This window comes from Carettochelys insculpta, chromosome 16 (genome assembly GCF_033958435.1).
Source record: "Carettochelys insculpta isolate YL-2023 chromosome 16, ASM3395843v1, whole genome shotgun sequence".
In the NCBI taxonomy this organism is placed as follows: Eukaryota; Metazoa; Chordata; order Testudines; family Carettochelyidae; genus Carettochelys; species Carettochelys insculpta.
Genome location: NC_134152.1, coordinates 20,307,798 through 20,327,848, shown reverse-complemented (window position 1 = coordinate 20,327,848; position 20,051 = coordinate 20,307,798). Strand labels below are relative to the sequence as shown.

Below are 20,051 nucleotides of genomic sequence, written 5' to 3'. Positions count from 1 at the left end.
ATTATCATCTTGACACAGCTGCTATAATTGGATTAAGCAAAGGGAAAAAACCAAACACTGATAAATATGCAAGTTTAAAATAACACAAGAGAAAATGAAATCTGTTTTAATGATTAGAGATTAAATATTAATTATTTCCTAACATCAATCGTAATAATGCATGGCATGCAAGTACAAAGTACTTTTTGAGTTAAACAGGTTGGAACTGTAATTAAAAAACAAAAAAAAAAAAAGAAAACCAACAGATTTTTGGGTGTATTTTCTAATCACCCATTTGCCATTGTTGCTTCCATCCCGTGGTTAAAATGATTCTATGTTTATTGAGTAAATGGGCTTTGGGCAGACATTTGTCCCAGGCTACAAAGGTCAGAACATTTAGGCTATGACTACACTAGTGAATTTATTCAACAACACCGGATTTTTGTCGACAAAATACGCCACACACAAAATGCGTTTTATCTACAGTTTGTAGACAAAAGTCCACACTTCCACTGACAACCTTGTGCATCTCCCAGATGAGGAAGAGTGTACTTTTACTGACAGATTCTGTTGAGAAAAAAGCTGTGTGGATGCTCTGGGGAGCCTTGTGTTGACAGACAGGGCTTCTAGGACACTGAGAAGCCCTATCTGGTGAGCTTCTGGTTGGCTGTTTTGCCAAGAGAGCAGCCAGGCAGTCTGGCCCCTCTGTTGATGGAGCTGCTCACTCTTTCAATCCACGTCAGTGTATGGCCACACTCTGTCGATGGACCTTTTGTTAGAAAATCTATTCCAACAGGAATATCTGTTGACAGATGGTTGTAGTTACAACTATAGCCCTAATGCTTAGCTTATTTTCATTGCTTAAAGGCAAAAACTGCATGGTAATGTTACCTCAAAATACCAAACCTACCCCCTGCTTGTGAAAATAATATGGTCCACATGACCCATCTCAGTTAATGGCATCAGAATATCCATAGAGCTTAGATTGTCCTGTAATGAATATTATCGAGTGTTCACCAGGACAGACCTTTAGTCCATTCTTTATAAGAAACCAGTGTGGTTACACTTGAATTTGCCCAACTGTACAGCAAAATTCTTACTTTCTTTTTCCATCTTCTTGCAATTAAACATTCAAAGGCAAGAAGTTCTTCAAGTGCTCATAGCTTCTCAACATTTTAGCGTTGCAGGTCAAGGAGCAGAATCTTCCCTCACGCAAAGAAAAGAAGCCTCAGAGACATGTTTTTAAACATGAGAAACTGCCAGAGCTTTTTTACACAATAGCTTCTACCAGATGCAGCTGGACTGGTAGTAGCATTGATTTCTAAAATTCCTCACAGTATATACTGCCTTAGAGGAACACGCCAAATCTTTCTTATCCTGTGGCCTTTTCTCCACCATTCTTCAGTTCTGTTTTCAAAAACACACCAACAGCGGTTACAAGAAAAAAAAAAAAGTAAAATCTTGTCCTCTTTCTAAAGAGCACACAATGCAAATGTCCCCAAAAATAAACACTACAATGACACGATGAACTACTACCGAGGCATACACAGAATAGTAACTCTGCCACGAAGCCTCTAGGCATTCCATGCCAGTCCTAAGCCTGAATAAAGGAGGAGGGCTGGTCAGATGAGTGTCGATGTGCTGATTGTAAAACAATACGGATGAAATCTGATGTTAGTATGACTGACTGATAGAAGATGCCAGCTTGGATGTCGCTTGGCTAAACAAGGTCCATGGCACCAATCAAGTGATCAGGGTTGCAACGATAAGTTAGCTTCTGAAAGAAAATTACAACTAAGACATATACTATCAATCAGAATGTGGAACCTCCAAACACTGTGGGCAACTGGAAAGTCAGAGCTGCTTTGAAAGGAGATGGAGAGATGCCAATGTGATATACTTGGACTGGCAGAGATGCACTGGATGGAATCGGGAAAGATGTGAGTTTGTGAAGTCATATGGTCATGGTACTAAACAAAGCATGAGGCAGGAGCTGGATTTCTTCTTAGCAAAAGAGCTAGAAGAGCATTGTAAGGATAGAAACTGGTGAGTGCAAGAATGAGGGTAGGGAGATTTGAAGCAAAACCATTCCACATCTTGGTTGTTCAGGTGTATGCACCCACATTGGACAGTATCAAAGAAGAGATAGAGCTATTCTATAAAGACTTTAAAAACATGCTGGAGGAGATACCCAAGAGAGATGAGTTGATCAGTGGAGGAGATTGGAATGCAAAGGTTGGAACTGATAATATAGGTTGGGAGAGAGTCATGGGAAGGTTTGCATATGGAAAAAGAAACAAATGAAGCACGAAATTACTAGAATTTGCTATGGAGCATGAGATGGTGGTCTGCAACACAAGATTCCAACAAAAGGACTGTAGAAAGTGGATGTGTTGATTGAATAATGGGAAGTCCAAGACCAAGATAGATATGACCTTGATGAGAAGAAAATGGGTAACATCAGTACGGCAGTACCAGACTTTCCAAGGAGCAGATATAGACTTGGACCACAGTCTAGTGATCACAAACATCAAGATGAAACTCAAGAGAAAGTATAAGCCACAGTTTAAGAAAAGAAGGAGCACGGCAAGGCTAGGTGAGGAAGAAATAGGGAATGCATACAGAGCAGCACTCAAAGAGAAGATCAGGAATGCGGCCACAGAGAAAGACCTAGATAAGAGAGTTGAAGGGATAGCCACGGTAGTAGAAGAAGCAATTGAGCAGAGTATTCCAAAGAAGAGAAGATCAATAAGAAGTGGATTATGCAGGAGCTACTGAAATTGGTCCAAGAGAAGAGAGCACTGAAAATAAGAAGGGATATTTCTGAGAGGGTGGAATTGCAATATAGAGTTAAATGCATCTAGGCAAGGAAAACGGACACAAAGGATAAGGCAAAATGGTTAGAGGAGCAGTGTGAAGATACAGAGAGGTATTACGGTGAGTGTAAGACTAGTGAGGTGTATAAGATGATCAGGAATATTAATAGGAAGTGGCAGCTGAAGCAGATGGTGATCAAAATCAAGAACAACGAGGTGCTCATGAACAAGGAGAAGGTTGTCCAGTGATGGATGAGATACTGCACTGATCTGTACAAAGCATAGCTGGACCTTAGCGTCTTAGAAGGACTGATCGAGGAACCGAAAAAGATACCTCCACCGAGCACAATATTTTGAATGGGGAAGTAGAAAGACTAGTGAAATGACTAAAGAACAAAAGCCCTGGAAATAAGATCATGGGAAAGATGATCAAATACGTCGGAAAAAGTATGATTCCGGAAATACACCAACTATGTAATATAGCAGGGAAAGAATTGAAGGCATCTAAGGAATGGAGAAGATCAGTGCTAGTGACAATACACAAGAAAAGGAAGTGCACTGGAGTGCCAGAATTACAGAATGATTTCCCTAACATGTCACTTAGGCAAGATGCTGATGATGATACTGATGGAGAAACTGAGATCAGAGATAGAAGAATATCTATCAGCATATGAGCAAGCGGGATTCACGAAAGAAAGAAGTACCATACAGCAGATACTAGCACTAATACTGATAGCAGAGAAAGCTCAACCAAAGAACATTTACAATTGCTTCGTTGATTTTCAGAAGGCATTTGACATTATAGATCAGAAAGTGACTTGGGTGGTGTTTAAATCATATGGAGCGGATAGCAGATTGATATGGTTGTTGAAGGATATCAATGACAATGCAGAGGCAGCGGTGGGAATGTACGGAGAGTTGGGAAGTTGGTTTAGAATGAGTAGCGGTATGAGACAAGGAGATCCAATATCACCAAGTACCTTCCTCACGCACCTAGAGAGAGCGATGGACAAGATCAAGGAAAACATACAAGGGATGTGTGTGCACGGGATGAAAATCAACAACTTCAGCTTCATGGATGATATAGTTATCATTGAAGAAGATGAAGAGAAGCTAGAGAGAACACTGCAGGTGGTAAACAAGGAAGGGAAGTGGTACAGACTGATTATGAACATTGATAAAACAAAAACAATGGTATTTGGATATAAAGAAATAGAAAGGAAGATTGTTGTTTTTGTTTTATCTATGTTCATGATTACAACAGCGCAAAGGGAGTGAGGACATGTGGGCTCCATTTGCAGCTCTCCAAACGACTCACCATGAGATCTTGTGCAAGGCACTCCTGCACTGATTTTATACAGGGTCTGAATTTACGCAGCACCAGCTCATCGCAAACTAGTTTGTGGTTTAGAATCTGCTATAGTCACAGTTGCCTACTTACCTAGTTGCCGATGTGTGTGTGTGCACGCGCGTGCGCTCAACCCACACTCTACCACACCTCCACCCCACCCTTCTCTCCAGGCCTCCATCTTCACTGTTTCTTCCTGACCCCCACCCTAGCTCTTTCCAGCACCTCCCCGCCACCTCTTCCTGACCTTCCTCTTCCCTCTTTGGCTACGTCTACACGTGCACGCTACATCGAAATACGCTATTTCGATGAATAACATCTACATGTCCTCCAGGGCTGGCAACGTTGACGTTGAATGTCGACATTGGGCAGCACCACATCAAAATAGGCGCTGCAAGAGAACGTCTACACGCCAAAGTAGCACACATTGAAATAAGGGTGCCAGGAACAGCTGCAGACAGGGTCACAGGGCAGACTAGCGCTTCCGGGGCAACAGCTAGCCACTCCCTTAAAGGGCCCCTCCCAGACACACGCAGCCTGCACAGCACGCGGTCTGCAGAGCCATAGGCATGCACACCTCGAGCGACGCAGTCATGGACCCCCAGAAGCAGCAGCAGCAGCCGCCGCCAGAGGTCCACACAGCCGCCCCTGTAGGAGCAGTGCTTGCCCTGCTCCATGCCATGAAGGATGCAGCTGATCACCTCCTTGCCACAGAGGAGGAGGACTCAACCCCCAACCCTGCAGCACCCCGCCCCACCCCCCAGCCTGTGGAGCTACCCCACGACCACCGACTGGTGGGAGCGGCTGGTGCTTGGAGAGTGGGACGATGACCGCTGGCTCCAGAACTTTCGCATGAGCTGGCAGACATTTCTGGAGCTATGCCAGTGGCTCACCCCCACACTGTGGCACCAGGACACCGCCATGCGGTGTGCCTTCAGTGTGGAGAAACGGGTCGGCATCGCTGTCTGGAAGCTGGCCACTCCACACAGCTACCAATCCGTGGGCCAGCAGTTTGGCGTCGGCAAGGCCACCGTCGGGGCTGTCCTCATGGAGGTAAGAGGACCCACGGGGGGAGGCAGAGGCAGCCCTGGCAGGGGAATGGAGGGGAGGGGAGGGGGGCCCTGGCAGGGGAGGGCCACACACACCCTGCACACCCCTCATTGGTGCTCTCCCATGTGCTTCCCCTGCAGGTCGTCCGCACCATCAATGCCCTGCTCCTCCACAGGCTCGTGAGGCTTGGGGACCCAGATGCCGCCATCACGGGCTTTGCCACCCTGGGCTTCCCCAATTGCTTCGGGGCCCTGGATGGGACCCACATCCCCATCCACGCCCCGGAGCACAGTGGAGGATGCTACTTAAACAGGAAGGGCTACCACTCAGTGGTCCTCCAGGCCTTGGTGGACAGCCGGGGCTGTTTCCTGGACATTTATGTGGGCTGGCCTGGCAGCACCCATGACGCCAGGTATTCCGGACCTTGGGCCTGTGCCGCCGGCTGGAGGCGGGGACCTACATCGCCCAGCGGGAGATCCCTGTGGGGGACACCACCATGCCCCTCTGCGTCATCGCAGATGCGGCATACCCCCTCCGGCCCTGGCTCATGCACCCGTACACGGGCCATCTGTCAGCCAGCCAGGAGCGCTTCAACCTGCGCCTGAACAACGCAAGCCAGGTGGTGGAGTGCACATTTGGGCGCCTCAAAGGGCGCTGGAGGTGTCTCCTCACCCGCCTTGATGCGGGCCCCACGAACATCCCGCAGATTGTGGGCGCGTGCAGCACCCTACACAACCTGGTGGAGAGCAAGCGGGAGGCCTTCTTTCAGGGCTGGGCTGTGGAGGCCGGCAGGGCTGATGTGCAGCCACCTGCTGCCCCCAGTCGCCAGGTGGACCCCGAAGTGACCCGGGTCCGGGAGGCCCTGTGGGCCCAGTTCGATGAGGCCGCGGGGTGAATGCCGGCAGGCCCCCCACTGCCCCCCCCCATCCTCCACAACACTCTCTGCCCCTATGCCCACACCACAGAGCACCCAAGAGCACACCCCCCAACTTTTCTTGTAAATAAAAGCAGACATTTGTTCGTCAAATCAAATATCTGTAGAACTCTTATTATTATTATCAAGACTAACTATTTACAGGCAAAATCAAACATATATATATGTATTATAAATAAGGATAAGATGAAAGGGGAAGACGAGGAAGGGGAGAACTATGTACATGGGGGGGGGCAAGGATCAGCATAGCAACAGGGGTCTAATATAAAAACTATTTACAAAATAACTTAAAACTGGGGGGAATATATAAAAAGGGGGCAGGGCCACGTCCTTGGCCCCACACCCCCTAATGTCCAGCACTTGGGGGGGGCAGCCGCGACCCACGCCTCGGCCTCAGCCCTGGCCGGGGCTGGCTGGGGGCCGGGCGGACCGGTAGATATGGCCGGCGGGTGTCAGCTGGCCCCAGATCCCCCTCGGTGGAAGGGCCCTTGGTGGCAGGTGGTGGTGTGATGGCGGTCGGCGCAGCGGGTGGAGCAGGCAGGGAGGGTGCAGCGGCGGCCAGCGTGGCATGGGGGGCCAGGTAGTCGGCGATACCGTCGAAGGTCCGCATGAAGGCCCCCCATGCCTCCTGGGGCCAGGCCAGCGCCCGCTCCTGCAGCTGGAGGCGGCGCTCCTCCACCCGCAGCCGCTGCTCGGCGACCTCCAGCTGCTGACGGTGGATGGCCAGCAGCTGGGGGTCCGTCACCGTCGGGTGGTGGTGCTGGGTCTGCCGTCTTCCCCACCATGGGGCTGGCCTGGAGTGATGGCCCCGGTGGGCTGTCCGGGACCACTGACATCTCGCCGGCGCTCTCCGGTCCTTCCGATGGTGCAGCTGCGGAACACAGGAGGGGGGAAAGAAGAGTGGAGACAGCCGTTAGTGTGGGCCCCGAGCCGTGGCCCTTGTCCCACCACCCCTCTGCTGCAGGTTCCCCATCCCCGTCCCCGGGAGATGCTGCTGCTGCTGCTGCTGCTGGGTGTCCCACCCCCTCCTCCCGGGGGACCCTAGAGGTTCCGCTCCCCCCAGCCCCGGGGATGGGGCGTGGCACTGTCGTGCTGGGGGGCAGGGGCTGATGCACTCTTCTGAGGGACATGCTACTGCTGTCCTTGGGGCCATGGTCATCTGGGCATGTGGAGGGTCCTGGTCATGTCTCTTGTCCCCGCCCCTCAACCCCGGGGGTGTGCATACCTGATGGTCCACTCCCACGGTCGGGGTACACCTGGTGGGAGGACGCCCGGCTGGAGCTCCTTGAGGGCAGCACGATCCACAGGCCAGCGTTGCTGGAGGAGGACTCCCCCTCCTCCTCCTCCTCCTCCTCCGGTGCCCCGGGGGTGGGCTCCTGGGGGGGCCCCCAGGGTGCGGGGCTTGCCTCTGGGGTGAACTCCGCCTCTGGGGCCTGCTGGGGCTCGTCGGCCGATGTATCAAGCGTGGCCGGAGGGGAGGAGGTGTGCCGGGGGCGCAGGATGTCCCTGAGCTCCCTGTAAAAGGGGCAAGTGACGGGGGCGGCCCCAGATTGGCCGGCCGCATCCTGGGCCCGGGTGTAACCCTGCTGCAGCTCCTTCACTTTACTGCGGACATGATCCAGCGTGCGGGCAGGGTGACCACGGGCGGCCAGGCCCTTGGCCAGCCAAGCGAACGCATCCGCGTTCTGCCTCTTGCTCCCCATTACCTGGAGCACCTCCTCCTCACTCCAGAGCCCCAGCAGGTCCCGAAGCTCGGCCTCCGTCCAGGAGGGGCCCCGCTGCTGCTTCCCTGCCTGGCTGCCAGCCTGCGAGCCCTGGCTCCCCTTGGGGTGGGGTGCCCTGGGGGCACTTAGGGGGAGGCCATCGCAGCTGGGGAGGGGGGTGTCTGCGGCTGTGGAGGAGCGTGCAGGCTAGCCGCGTGGCAATGCTGCCGCCTGCATGCTCTCTCAGCTTCCTGCACAGAAAGGCAGGGGGCGGGGAGCTGATGGCCGCCATGGAGGACCCCGCTATTTTGATGCTGCAGGACGCGCAACGACTACACATTCCCTACTTCAACGTTGAACGTCGAAGTAGGGCGCTATTCCCATCCCCTCATGGGGTTAGCAACTTCGACGTCTCACCGCCTAACGTCGATGTTAACTTCGAAATAGTGCCCAACACGTGTAGCCGTGATGGGCGCTATTTCGAAGTTGGCGCCGCTACTTCGAAGTAGGCGGCACGTGTAGACGTGGCCTTTATGTCCCCAGTGCCTCCTGTGCATCATGAAACAGCTCATTGCAGTGGGCAGGAGGCACTGGTAAGGAGAGGGAGGGGCTTACTGGCAGAGCCTCTGATCGGTGGGATGCACTAGGGGGTAGGGCAGGGAGTGGGTGGTGCTGGAAGGAGGGGCAGGTGGGTGACACTGGATTGTGGGGCTGCCAGTGGCTGCTCAGCCCTGCATCCCTAGAGTCAGCAACTATGGTTATAATGCAGTAGAATGCACTACATTTCTACTTCTGTTTCTACATCATGATTCTACTATGCTCACACACTGGCTTGCCACATGCTAACTTTCCATGCTTCAAGCTCTTGGTTTACCTGTGGGTAACATGGTGACAGTGATATTTGCCTTCCTGACAGGGTTGTTGCTGGACTCAGTTATTTTATATGGTGTTTTCGGTGTCCTGAATGAAAAGACACTACAGAAACACAAAATTAGCAGCTAGTTAAGTAGTGGGTGTAAAAGATTTCATGTAATTTTTTTGCTCTCTCTCCACTGGTAACTTTTCTTGTCCCTTCTTCTGTGTGCACAACAAAATATGTTATAGAAAGGCTTCAAATCCCATTATCTCTGGGCTGATGACTGACATTGTTTCTACACTCTAGCAAGCCAAATTCATTCAGCACTTCACTAAAAAGAATCTGAGGCTATTCTCCTGTGAGGATAAATGAGTGGATTTTATTTTTTCCTACACTTTCAGCCTACTTGGTTTTGTTTTGTAATAGGCTCTTCTGATCATTGTCTCCTAAACAGAACAAAATGAAAAATCTCTGAGAAGGCAAAATGCCAAGAGCAAGCAGTTTTTATGTCACATCTAGTACTGATTATGAAGCAATGGGGAATATCTGAATATTAGTTGTAAGATATAAAAAATTTAAATGCACTTGCTTTGCATAATAAGAAGAATGTTACTATTTCAGTCAATAAATTGTGTTTGTAAGTATCGGACTGTTTCTAATTAGCAATGAATAGATCTTTCTACTGTATTTCAGGATGCTACAATATTACATTAACTGAAATATATGTGGTGTGAAATTTCAGCTAATTTAATCTATTAAACAAATATTTTGGTGCCTCAGAATTATGAAGCATGGGAGGGCCTCCAGTAGCTAAGTGGTTAAAATATTTTGGCATCAGGCACAGCAAATTGCATTTTCTGTATGGTATTTAGTAGTGCTGGGCGATACAGAGATGATTCATCAGCACAATAATACCGCAGCAATTACTGTATGTTCTATTCTCCAATATCTGGGTTTACTGCTTAGAAATAGATAAAGGCAGCATTGTCTATTGACCACAATATACAGTGTCCAAAGCAGCATGTGCCATCTTGGAAAATGGCACTTACCTCACTAAGGCCGTTTCTACACAGGCCACTTTCTTTGAAAGTGGCATGGTAATACACGGCCTGAAATATGCTAATAAGGTGCGGATGCAAATTCCCCGTGCCTCATTAGAATACGGTCACATGATTTGGAGTCCAGAAAACTGTTCTTCCGGACTCCAAAATGCCATGTAGAAGCGCGGCCCCAGGGGGTCTTCTGGAAGGAAATCCTTCTTCTGGAAGCCCCTTCTTCCCAAAAATTTTTGGGAAGAAGGGACCTCTGGAAGAAGGACTTCCTTCTGGAAGACCCCCTGGGGCTGCGCTTCTACACGGTGTTTTGGAGTCCGGAAGAATGGTCTTCTGGACTCCAAATCACGAAACCGTATGCTAATGAGGCACAGGGAATTTGCATCTGTGCCTCATTAGCATATTTTGGGCCGCGTACAGCCTAACAGTTTGATGTAAATTTTTCCTGGGTTTTGGGAACCAGTTCTGAACCACGACATGTTAATGCTGTCAGTGAGAATAAGATTCGCTCCTATTGCTGGATGCTGAAAACCCTAAGGACAAGCCTACTAAACAGCTCTAGAACTGATGCCTTGTTTGCTTTCTAGAACTCAAGACTATCGACACATTGTGTCACATGAGGAAGAGGGGAAAGATCCAAAACAAAAAGAAGACCAAAACACAGTAATGAAAAAATGCAATGGAACTTCTCTGAACTGTTTGCATTCTGCTGTGTGTTCCCAATGCACTTAAGATCTAACAGCATCCAACAATCGCAGCATGTTTACACTGTCCCCAAATGACTATTGTGAGAGGGTTTCTAAGAAAAAGTCTGTTCCTGACTGTCAGTGAAGATGTCACATTTGACTGTCTTTGTATTTTATAATACACCAGGGCAGGTGCTGCTCCTGTTAAAAAATCTTCTGGGTAATGCAAGTTGTAATAGCTTATAAAGCTTTGGAGTTATTCTTCTGTCTTAACAGCCCGAGATGCTGTGAAGAGAAGAAAATGTATGTGTTGCCCACTAAGTGCACCGTAACAACGTTACCCAACGTACGCAATTTCATTTTAGAGACATACAGCTTTCTAAGGAAATAATGCTTATCCTGCTGAGTTAAAGAGACACTTCCTCTTCCATTTCTCTTCTGAAGCCACTAAAGGAAAACCAGAGTGATGTACTTTTTAATGACTTTGGCATAACTAAAAGAAAACTTCTTCTATAAAAAGGAAGCCTTGCTCTATCCATATTTGGCAGTAAAACATGCACAGATTGTCTCCATGGCTTGCATACAAACCATGTTGTAATTGAGAGGTATGAACATTTTAGTTTTAAGATGTATTTTTAAATCTCTTCCTCACTCTCCATTGTACAAACCAGACTATGGTGACTTAAAAATTCATAGTGTAGATGGCTGTTTACAAAGCAGATGTAAGCAGTTGAAAAACTTGTTGTTTAGAAGCTGTGATTCACCCATGAATTCACAAAGGTAGCCCTAGGGGTTATAATTTGCTCTAACTGCATTTTAAATACAGCACTCTTGTATAAAAGTTCTTCATATTTTGATGGAAACATCAAGAATCACAGTAAGTGCCACTCTGGATCAGACCAGTGGTCCATCCAGCTCAGTATCCTGGCTCATACAAGGGCCAGTACCAGTTGCTTCTGAGGAAAAAATCCTAGCAGTGGTCAGTTATGGGTCAGAAAAGGAAGTTTCTTCCAACCCTCAATAGTTAAAGGTTTGACTTAAAATCTGAAGCTTCCAAACCTCTTCTTTATTATTTGAGATAATCCTTACTATTCTAACTCTGCCTACCCTTTTTCATACAATGTCTAATCCTCTTCATGAATCCCACTAATCTCATGGCCATATCAATCCCAACAGTAGCTACAATGACAACACCAGTAAAGGGCAATGAGGAATCAAAGCCCAAAGACTGTGAACTCAATTCACAAGGGCAAATCCTCTTCAAACCCAATGAGGCTTTACTGTAATGGAAGTGGCAGGATTCTAGTACACAAGGAGTGAAGCCAGAATGAAGGCTGTTCAGGGGATGGCATAGGCAGAGCCAAGGAGCTGCCAATGTTTTGCTGTCACAATATCTTCCAGTCTTCCACACTTGTGTGTGATGGGGAAGTATTCCTCTTACTGTGCCTGTGCCCAGTGCCCAGCCCAACTCCTCCAGCTGGGCTCTGGCATGAGGATTTGCCCAAAAGCCAGGGGAGCTCATTTTCATTTTCTGAGATCCTGTTTTGTTCTGATGCTCAATCTGAGTCTGTTTGAAATGTATAATGCAACTCTCCAGGTGCAAATGCTATACCTGCTCCTATTATATATAGTTTTCAGTTGTTCCATAAGATGGAAAGAGGAACTCAAGCATTGTCTATTGTTATTTCCCTCTATTCAAGTGAGATTGCAAAGCCAAAGACCCTCCATGTCATGCAGTGAACTGGAACATTAAAACAACCATGTCAGGAGTAAAAGTAAAATGTGTGTGATTACATTAACCTAAAAGGTATTTACATATTTACACATTCATAAGAAACAGCTGGACTAATAAATGGGAAATTCTTCTGAGAGGGCACGTGGCACATGAGTACATTTTATTATTAAATCAATAAGAAATTAGTGCATTTAACTGATCTAAATTTTTCTTGTCCCAGTTGAGGTTGGCATCTTAAACCCAGCTTTATGCATAAATGTCACATTTCATTAGTTATTTTAGTTAGCTAGCTGCAAGCTTGGGGGGTAATCAGGTGCACCAAAAGAGCAGGAAAATGGAAGTGATGGGATGCATCTCCCTAACCTTTTCTATTGCTTTTCCAATTTAACCGTCCTGTCATGACTGCCAGATAGAGCCAAGCATGTCAATCACACTGCAGAGCTGCATTTCCAAACCTGAGAATATGCTTGGAGAGCTATTTATATTTTTGACTTGTTTTTATATAACTCCCTCTCAAACATATTTTGGTACCAAATGCAACACAAGCCTGGCATACAAAACACTACTAGAATGATAATGTTCAAGAAGAATTCATCTAAATAAGGACAAAAGGGAGGTTGTAAGTCTACAGCAAAAGCAGGCTGGCAATCAAGGGATTGGCTTATATTCCTAACTCACCCACTGGCTGTCTCTGTGACCCTTGACGCATTGCTTGCTGTCTTACTTGTTTTCTGCCACAACCAAAGATGTGGTAGGCCCCTTACAGGACACAGAAAAAGACCCAGACCTGGTGATTTAGCTTGGTAAGCCTGCAATCAAGTCTACAAGACTGAAGTCAATGACTCTTCACATAGTCTCTGGGGTCTGCCCTAACGGAACTGGTTGCAAGATTGGGGTCTAAATTAAGCTATGACATACAGGTGGGAGTAATTACAGCCCCTTAGGCCTGAAAAAAAAATTCAAAGGGGGTTTTTGCCAACAGAGGTATGCCTACACTGTTTGTTTGCTGCTGGCAGTAAGATCTCGCACAGCTATGCTAATTAGCCATGTGGTTATGTTAATAAGCAGGCATTTGCAATTGCAAGACTGTATTAAAACCAATAAATTGTGACTGATAGAGTAAAACACTTTATTAAAGAATCCATTATGGAACCGTAGACACAATAGAACCCTACCATGAAATTAACAGTGTGCGACTTCTACACTACTTGAAAAAAAAATTGTAAGACTGTGTTATAGAAACTTCCTTCGTGAGGGTGTTGGGTTTGTTTCCAATATGATAATGATTAGCAGAAGGCAGTGAACTTCTACTGCATGAAGGAAGTCAGTCTTTGCAGCATGTTTTTGTTGGGGCTCTAAACCAGGTCTTAGAAGGATTTCCTAGACACTTCTCAAATAAACACATTAAGTTTGGCACTGCCATGATCCTAAGCAGATATTTAGGACTAATTCGCCCTTCTTTGTTTGTTCCCAATCCCGTGACATCACAGGATTCTTGAATCTTAAGCAAGATTCAAGAGGCCTGCTTGAAGCTGCGTAGGTGGAAACATCATTTTTACCACAGACACAAAGTAAGTGAGCTAATATCTGTTATTGGACAAACTTCAGTTGGCAAGAGAGAAGCGTATACAGACTTTTCTTCAGGCCACCCACTCTATCTGTCTAATAACCTGGGACCAGCACAGAAACAACAACTCTGCATACCATTTTTTCTGCACACAGAAATGAGTGACGATGATTACTTGTACAAGAAAAACTGTTTGGGCTGTTTGAGAAACAACTGAGAACAAAAGGAAACCTCTTGTGCTTGGCTCCCTTCTTTACGCACACCTTCCGATGCAGCAACCCACCTCTACCAAACAGGGGCAGCAGGTATGCACAAGTTTTGCCAAAGCTCAGGACGGGTCTAAGTCCAACTTCCCCATACCTGCCAAAGGCCGCGTCTATACCTCCCTGGAAGGTCGACAGCCGCTATGCAATTTTAGATATGCCAATTGTGTACCTACAACTGACTGTGCAGCCGGCGACTTCCACTGCTGTCTCATAGCACAGGGTCGACAGAAGCGCTCCTCCTGTAGACCTTCCTTAATCCTTGTGGCTCATGAGGAATTACTAGGTCGACGTTGACCCCAGAAAAGTGCATGAAACTGAGCCCTGAAAGATCAACCCTGAGAGATCAATCTTCCACAGCAATGTAGATGTAGCCTAACGCTCAGAGAGAGCATTTGGGTGCAGAAGGGGATCTGAGGTGGGCGCTTTGGGTTCACAAAGGGTTTTGGGGGGCCTGACATGGGGCTGGGATAAGGAGTATGGGATGCACCAGTCAGGCTGTTGCAGGGCTAGGGCATGGGGCCATAGAAGAGGACTGCTATCAGCTTTCTCCCTAGTGACAACAGCAAGCTCTAGGGAAGGGTTCCCCTTCTTCTTCCCCTCCCTCTTCACATGACATCTCCCGACACACACACACACACACACACACACACACACACACACACAGGGAGTCACCTGCGGGGGTAGGGTGTGGGAGGGTTGCCACTCTCCTCCTTCCTAGGAGTGTGCAAGAATCTATTATAAGCCTTTCTCTTTAATGCTCCTCCATAGACAACACACAGGAGTGGTCTTTCAACAGTGAGACATGAATATTCCCAAGACACAGTTTCACTGTCTTCAAGCCAGTCTCCTGACGTTTGGCCTCCTTCACCCACACATTCTGGTAGAAGCCACGCTAGCTTTTATTGTCATGCACAATACTAACTTAAAAGAAGTCATGTTACCTTGCATTGTCCCTCCCATGTGACTTCAAGAAGTTCATATTGCGATACCTGGACAAGAATGCCACTAGCTGGTCATTTGTCCTGTGGAAGAAACAAGAAAAAATGTGCACATCAGATAGAGAAATCTATTAACAGAAGTAGAGTTATGTTTACTGTTTATTATCTTAAAGACCCACTGGACTCATCATGGCATAAGATACTATTACAGTAACACTATTTTAAGCACAGACTTTTCCTTTACAAAGGATGATGTTGCTGACAGTGTTTTGTTGCTTTTGCTGAACTTCACAGACTGGTACTACTACACAGAAAAAAAGGCATGCTTATTAACTCTCAGTAATTTCTACTTCAAATGTGCTTAGTTCATACCCAAAAATGCTGCTTTTTTAAAAAAGTTGCCAGTCTCGAAAATCTAACATGGGATCTGAGAGTCAAATGAGCAAACTGTTTTGTTGATGGCATAAAGAGGAACAGAACTGGGCTCCTACTCACAGGAATGTTGGCTCAATTACACTCACAGGAGTAAGAAGTGGTCAGTAAAAATTATGTTTGTCACTGAAGTCAGTAGATCAGACTTTGAACATATACAAATTGGTTCAGATCTGTACGAAGGTGCCCATATCTAATTTTCCTGGACATGCTCAGCCCCCAGCCCTGCCCCCCACTCTATCACTTTTGATAAGCCCCTACCGGGTCTTCAGCAGGGCCAACAGCCAGTAAGGGCAGCGGGGCAAGGTGGGAGGAGGGCCTGGCTCCGTGCCCTCAGAAGGGGTTGGGTCCAGGGCAGTTAGCCCTTATCACTGCGCTGACTGTGGCACTGCTGCCCTCTCCCCCTTTACACCATGCAGAGTGGCAAAGCAGAACGGCCACATCTTTCCAAAGGGGCCCAGAGATTCGGGAGAAGCAGCAGCAGCAGCGGCCAGAGCTCTGGGCCTCTTTGAAATGCCTTTGCAACTGCCTCGTTCCCCTAACCCCCTGCTGGGGGGGCCTGCTCATCTCTTCCCATCCCCACTCCTGCACCAATTCTCCCAATTCAACCCTAACCCTAACCCATCCCCGCTACACATAAGGCTTCTCCCCTTCACCTCTCCCTGTACCTCTTGCACGCAGCAAACCAGCTGCTCTGCAGTGTTCAGGAGGTGCTGGGAGGGAGGGAGAGGCAGGAGGTGATTGGTGGAAGCATCTGGGTAGGGGGAGTACAGTGGAGCTTGGCTGCTGGGGGAAGTGCTAAGTACCCACTAATTTTTCTCTGTGGGTGCTCCTAATGAAAATAATTGAAACTGGTGAGCTACAGATGTTCTAATGTGCGTTGTAAAGAATTTCGTTGTCAGAAACCATTTCCTGATGTTTTCTTGTTATCTGTTGTTACTGCTGTTTTTCATACTATAACAAGGCTTATTATGTAACTTGTAGAAAGGCTGGTATCAAATTTGGCCCTATTCCTGGGTTTGTGTTAAGTATCATTACTGGGTATGTGTTAAGTATATTTCTGTCCAAAGTTCTCATGTGTTAGCTTACTGGACTGACATGTTAGATTCATAGTGCAGGACGAGTTTAAGTACTTCCCGGGGAATTCAGACAAGCATTTACTGTAGAATACTTTCTCTGCCCAAGTCGTCACCAGTTTCCATTATTTTGGTAACAACAGATAACAAAAAAGGTTCAGGAAATGGTTTCTGAGAAATAAATTCTTTACATGACACATTAGAACACCTGTAGCTTCACAGTGAGGTTGAGGGACAGAACTGTGCATGAAAGTCCAACCCCACTCTGATCCAGGCGTGAGACAAGCAAGCTTAGCTCAGCAGGATCCACATGTGGACAGGCTTTGTGTGGGGGAGCCAGCTAGCTGTGGGTGACAGGGTTCCATGTGGGGCCATCTTTGTGTGGATGGCTCAGTGGGGGTTCAGGTATGTGGGGGTCTGGATGCACAGAGGTTTGTTGTGGGGTTCCAGGTACAGGGAGAATGGCACACTGTGGGGGGAGCCAGGTGAAGGCAGTTGGAAGATCAGCAGATGGAGGTCTGGGTGTTGGGGGAAAGCAGCTGGGCAAGCGGGGTTGGGTGCAGAATGCTCAGCACAGGTGACCAGGTGCTGGGGGAGTGGGGTTTGGGCGAGTGTATGTCCCGATGCAGCTGGTTGCAACTCAGTGGGGTGGGGATTCAAGTGCAGGGGTCTCAGCTGGGGGATTGGCAGCTTGGCTGGGGACATCTGGGTGTGGTGTGATCCAGATACATGAAGGTTGGGTAGATGTGGGGGGGGAGGGGGCAACTCCCTGTGAAGTGGTTCCTCCCACTGTAGCTGGAGAGCAATGTGGGCAGGAAAGGGGCGGGGGCAGGATGCAGAGCTTCCTGGAGCTGGGGAAGTTTCCCAGAGTGGGACTGACCCTGCCCTGACCGCTCTGCAGGAGCAGGGGAATTCCCTTCCCTCACAGCTCAGCTGGGACTAGCAGCAGGAACTTGGCGCATAGTTGGAGCCAACAGCAGAGGTGTCCCCAGCCTAGCCCCTCCCTGGTTCTGGGTGTACTGTGATAGCATATAAGCAGGACAGAGGGAGCCCAGCTGGACCCCCATCATGGTGACTTACATCTCCCACAGCTGCTCCTGATCCAGACACGACCCCTTCCATCCAGACCCACAAAAGACCCAAAGAGCAAAATCTGTGGGGGGGCACTAATTCTGCACATTAAATACCTCCCCAGAAGCAAAAAAGTTAAGACCGGTGTTTTCAAAGCCAAACTGTACAACTTTTTTATACAGGATACTTGCTTAACTTGACTTAGGCTGCTTCTACACTGTCACTCTCTCGTTGGAGGTGTCACAGTAATGAGGCAATTCGAAGCACGCTAATGAGGTGCTAACATGCATGTTCAGCACCTCATTAGCATAATGGCAGCCACACCAACAGAGTTGGAATTACTGACTGAAGATAAAGATGGGGGCAGCTTTGAAATAAGTGCCCCATTTTGACATTCCCTTACTCCAATTTAGTTCCGTGGGAGTAAGGGAATGTCAAAGTGGGGCACTTATTTCACAGCTGCCTGCATCCACACACTCAATCTGAAATTCCAAGTCTGCACTTTGAAATCTGTGCGTCTGCCATTATGCTAATGAGGAACTGAATATGCATATTAGCACCTCATTAGCCTGCTTTGAATGACTCATTACCATGGCAGCTCCGACGAGAGAGTGATAGTGTAGAAGCAGCCTTAATGTAGCCTATAAAAGCAGAACACTGAAGCTATCATAAGCTATTGAAGATTTAGGATGAACCTTGAAATTAGCCAGAATTTGGTTGCCAAATTCCTAGTAAAATTAATGCAAATCAAGGAATTTGGATGGCTAATTCCCACTGACTTTATTGGCTCTGACATCCAAACCTAAATAGTTTTCAAATTTTCAGCCTCAATGTCCAAGAATGTATATATTTGAGTTCACTATTACTTCAATAAAGGTATAACATTTCCTTCTTTATTTTTGTATTTCAACATATTTAGGAAAACTGAGAACATTCTAATAAATAGAGCTTCAGCTAGACTCACATTCAACAGACATGACATTAAAAATAAAAGACACAAGATAACTTTTGGCAATGGTATGTAATGCAACTGATACTAGCCAAGTCAGAGATAAAACAGTTGTTGCTGGTACAGGATCTTAGAAACATTCCACTTTTACAAGCCACATCAACTAAGTCAAACAAGTTTCCTGTATAATTTTTTTTTTAAAATTATGCAGTCAGTTCTAATAACTTGGGAACTTTATTGAACTAATAAAGCATCTATGTACCTTTTATTTACAAACTCTCTCATTATCATAGGTAACTGTTCGTTACTGACTGGATGAATAAAACCAAGTTAACCACTGACTGAGTCTAGACCAATTGGAGTATCTGTCTATCAACCAGCCTAAATGGCTAGACTGAGGGAGTCTGAGACCCTCCTTCCATGTTCACTCATGTGAGCTTTAATGTCTCCCAGGGTCAAGTCTGTGTCTCAATTTGGCATCCTCAGAAAACTGCTTTCTGTATAGTAAACTGTGCAGATTTTCACATTTGCTGCTTCAGTGATTCTCCATCTTACTGGGATGAATAGGCATTTAGTGAATTTACTTAGCAATGCTTCCACATGAAATCGTTTCAATGACTGACATCTTTGGGTGAGTATCTAGGCAAACTCCAGCGTGCAAAGATGATCTACAAAAGTATAATAAAGTTGAGAGGTGCTAGGACTTTAATTTACTAGGAGTATAAAATAAAATCCAACAAAATTAACAGCTCATGCTGGTCAATCCTCCTCAGTTGTTTCCCTAATATAAACTGCTCACTGATTTAAGTTTCACTTTTCAGTTGTGCTTTAGAAAAGATAACTGAAACCAAGCCTTCTGCACAAAGTTTTCAGCGGCTGTTGCTTTTTAACAACTGCCTGTAATTCCCAGTATAATTTTTAGCTCTCACAATAATGAACAGCCTTAGATCTGTTGACATTTTCTCCATCTCTCAAATAAGTTAGTGACATTTTGTGTTTCAGAGCACATTTTTAGAAAAGAATTAACATTCACATTTTGTTTGTTTTTTAGAATAAATATCACTCTTTTCAAGTTTTGACATCCCATTTTCATCTGGAAAATATTCTAGATATTTGACATTTAGATGGATGTGTTCACCCAAGTCAAGCTTATGCTCGCCCAAGCAGCACAAATATTACAGAATTTTTAACTTCCTTTCCACTTCCTCTGAGTCTGAACTTGCAATGGTGCTGAGCATCATCTCCTTATTATTACTTTCCACGCCTTAAAGGAAGCATCTCACCAGCTCCTATATTTTTAAGTAGTGTGGCTAAATAGAGTAGCTAAAGTCCTACGCAGCACACAGAGGACAGTGGCGGTGTATTTTCAAGTGCCTCCGGCAGTGATCACGACAGCATTGCCAGGTGCACTCTAGCAGTAATGCCGTTAGCTTTGTGTGATGCCCCCAGCATTTGCTCTTTCTAATGCCTCTGGCAATGCTTGCTAAAAGTATTTGGTCTGATTCGGCTCCCTGGAAATCCAATGTGAATTTTGCCCAGGAAATGAGTGGGAAAAGGATCCGTCTTATTCTGCCAAATTCATCCCTGAATGTG

At 46.8% G+C, this 20,051-nt stretch overlaps 1 protein-coding gene across 1 annotated transcript in view; it reads right to left on the bottom strand.

Annotated features, from left to right (window-relative positions):
• XYLT1 (xylosyltransferase 1) overlaps positions 1-20,051 on the bottom strand; it is a 378,932-nt gene that overhangs the window by 56,544 nt on the left and 302,337 nt on the right. The window contains exon 6 of the mRNA XM_075010845.1: positions 14,934-15,014. Coding sequence (XP_074866946.1) covers positions 14,934-15,014 — 81 coding nt within the window. The remainder of the gene's footprint in view (positions 1-14,933; positions 15,015-20,051) is intronic.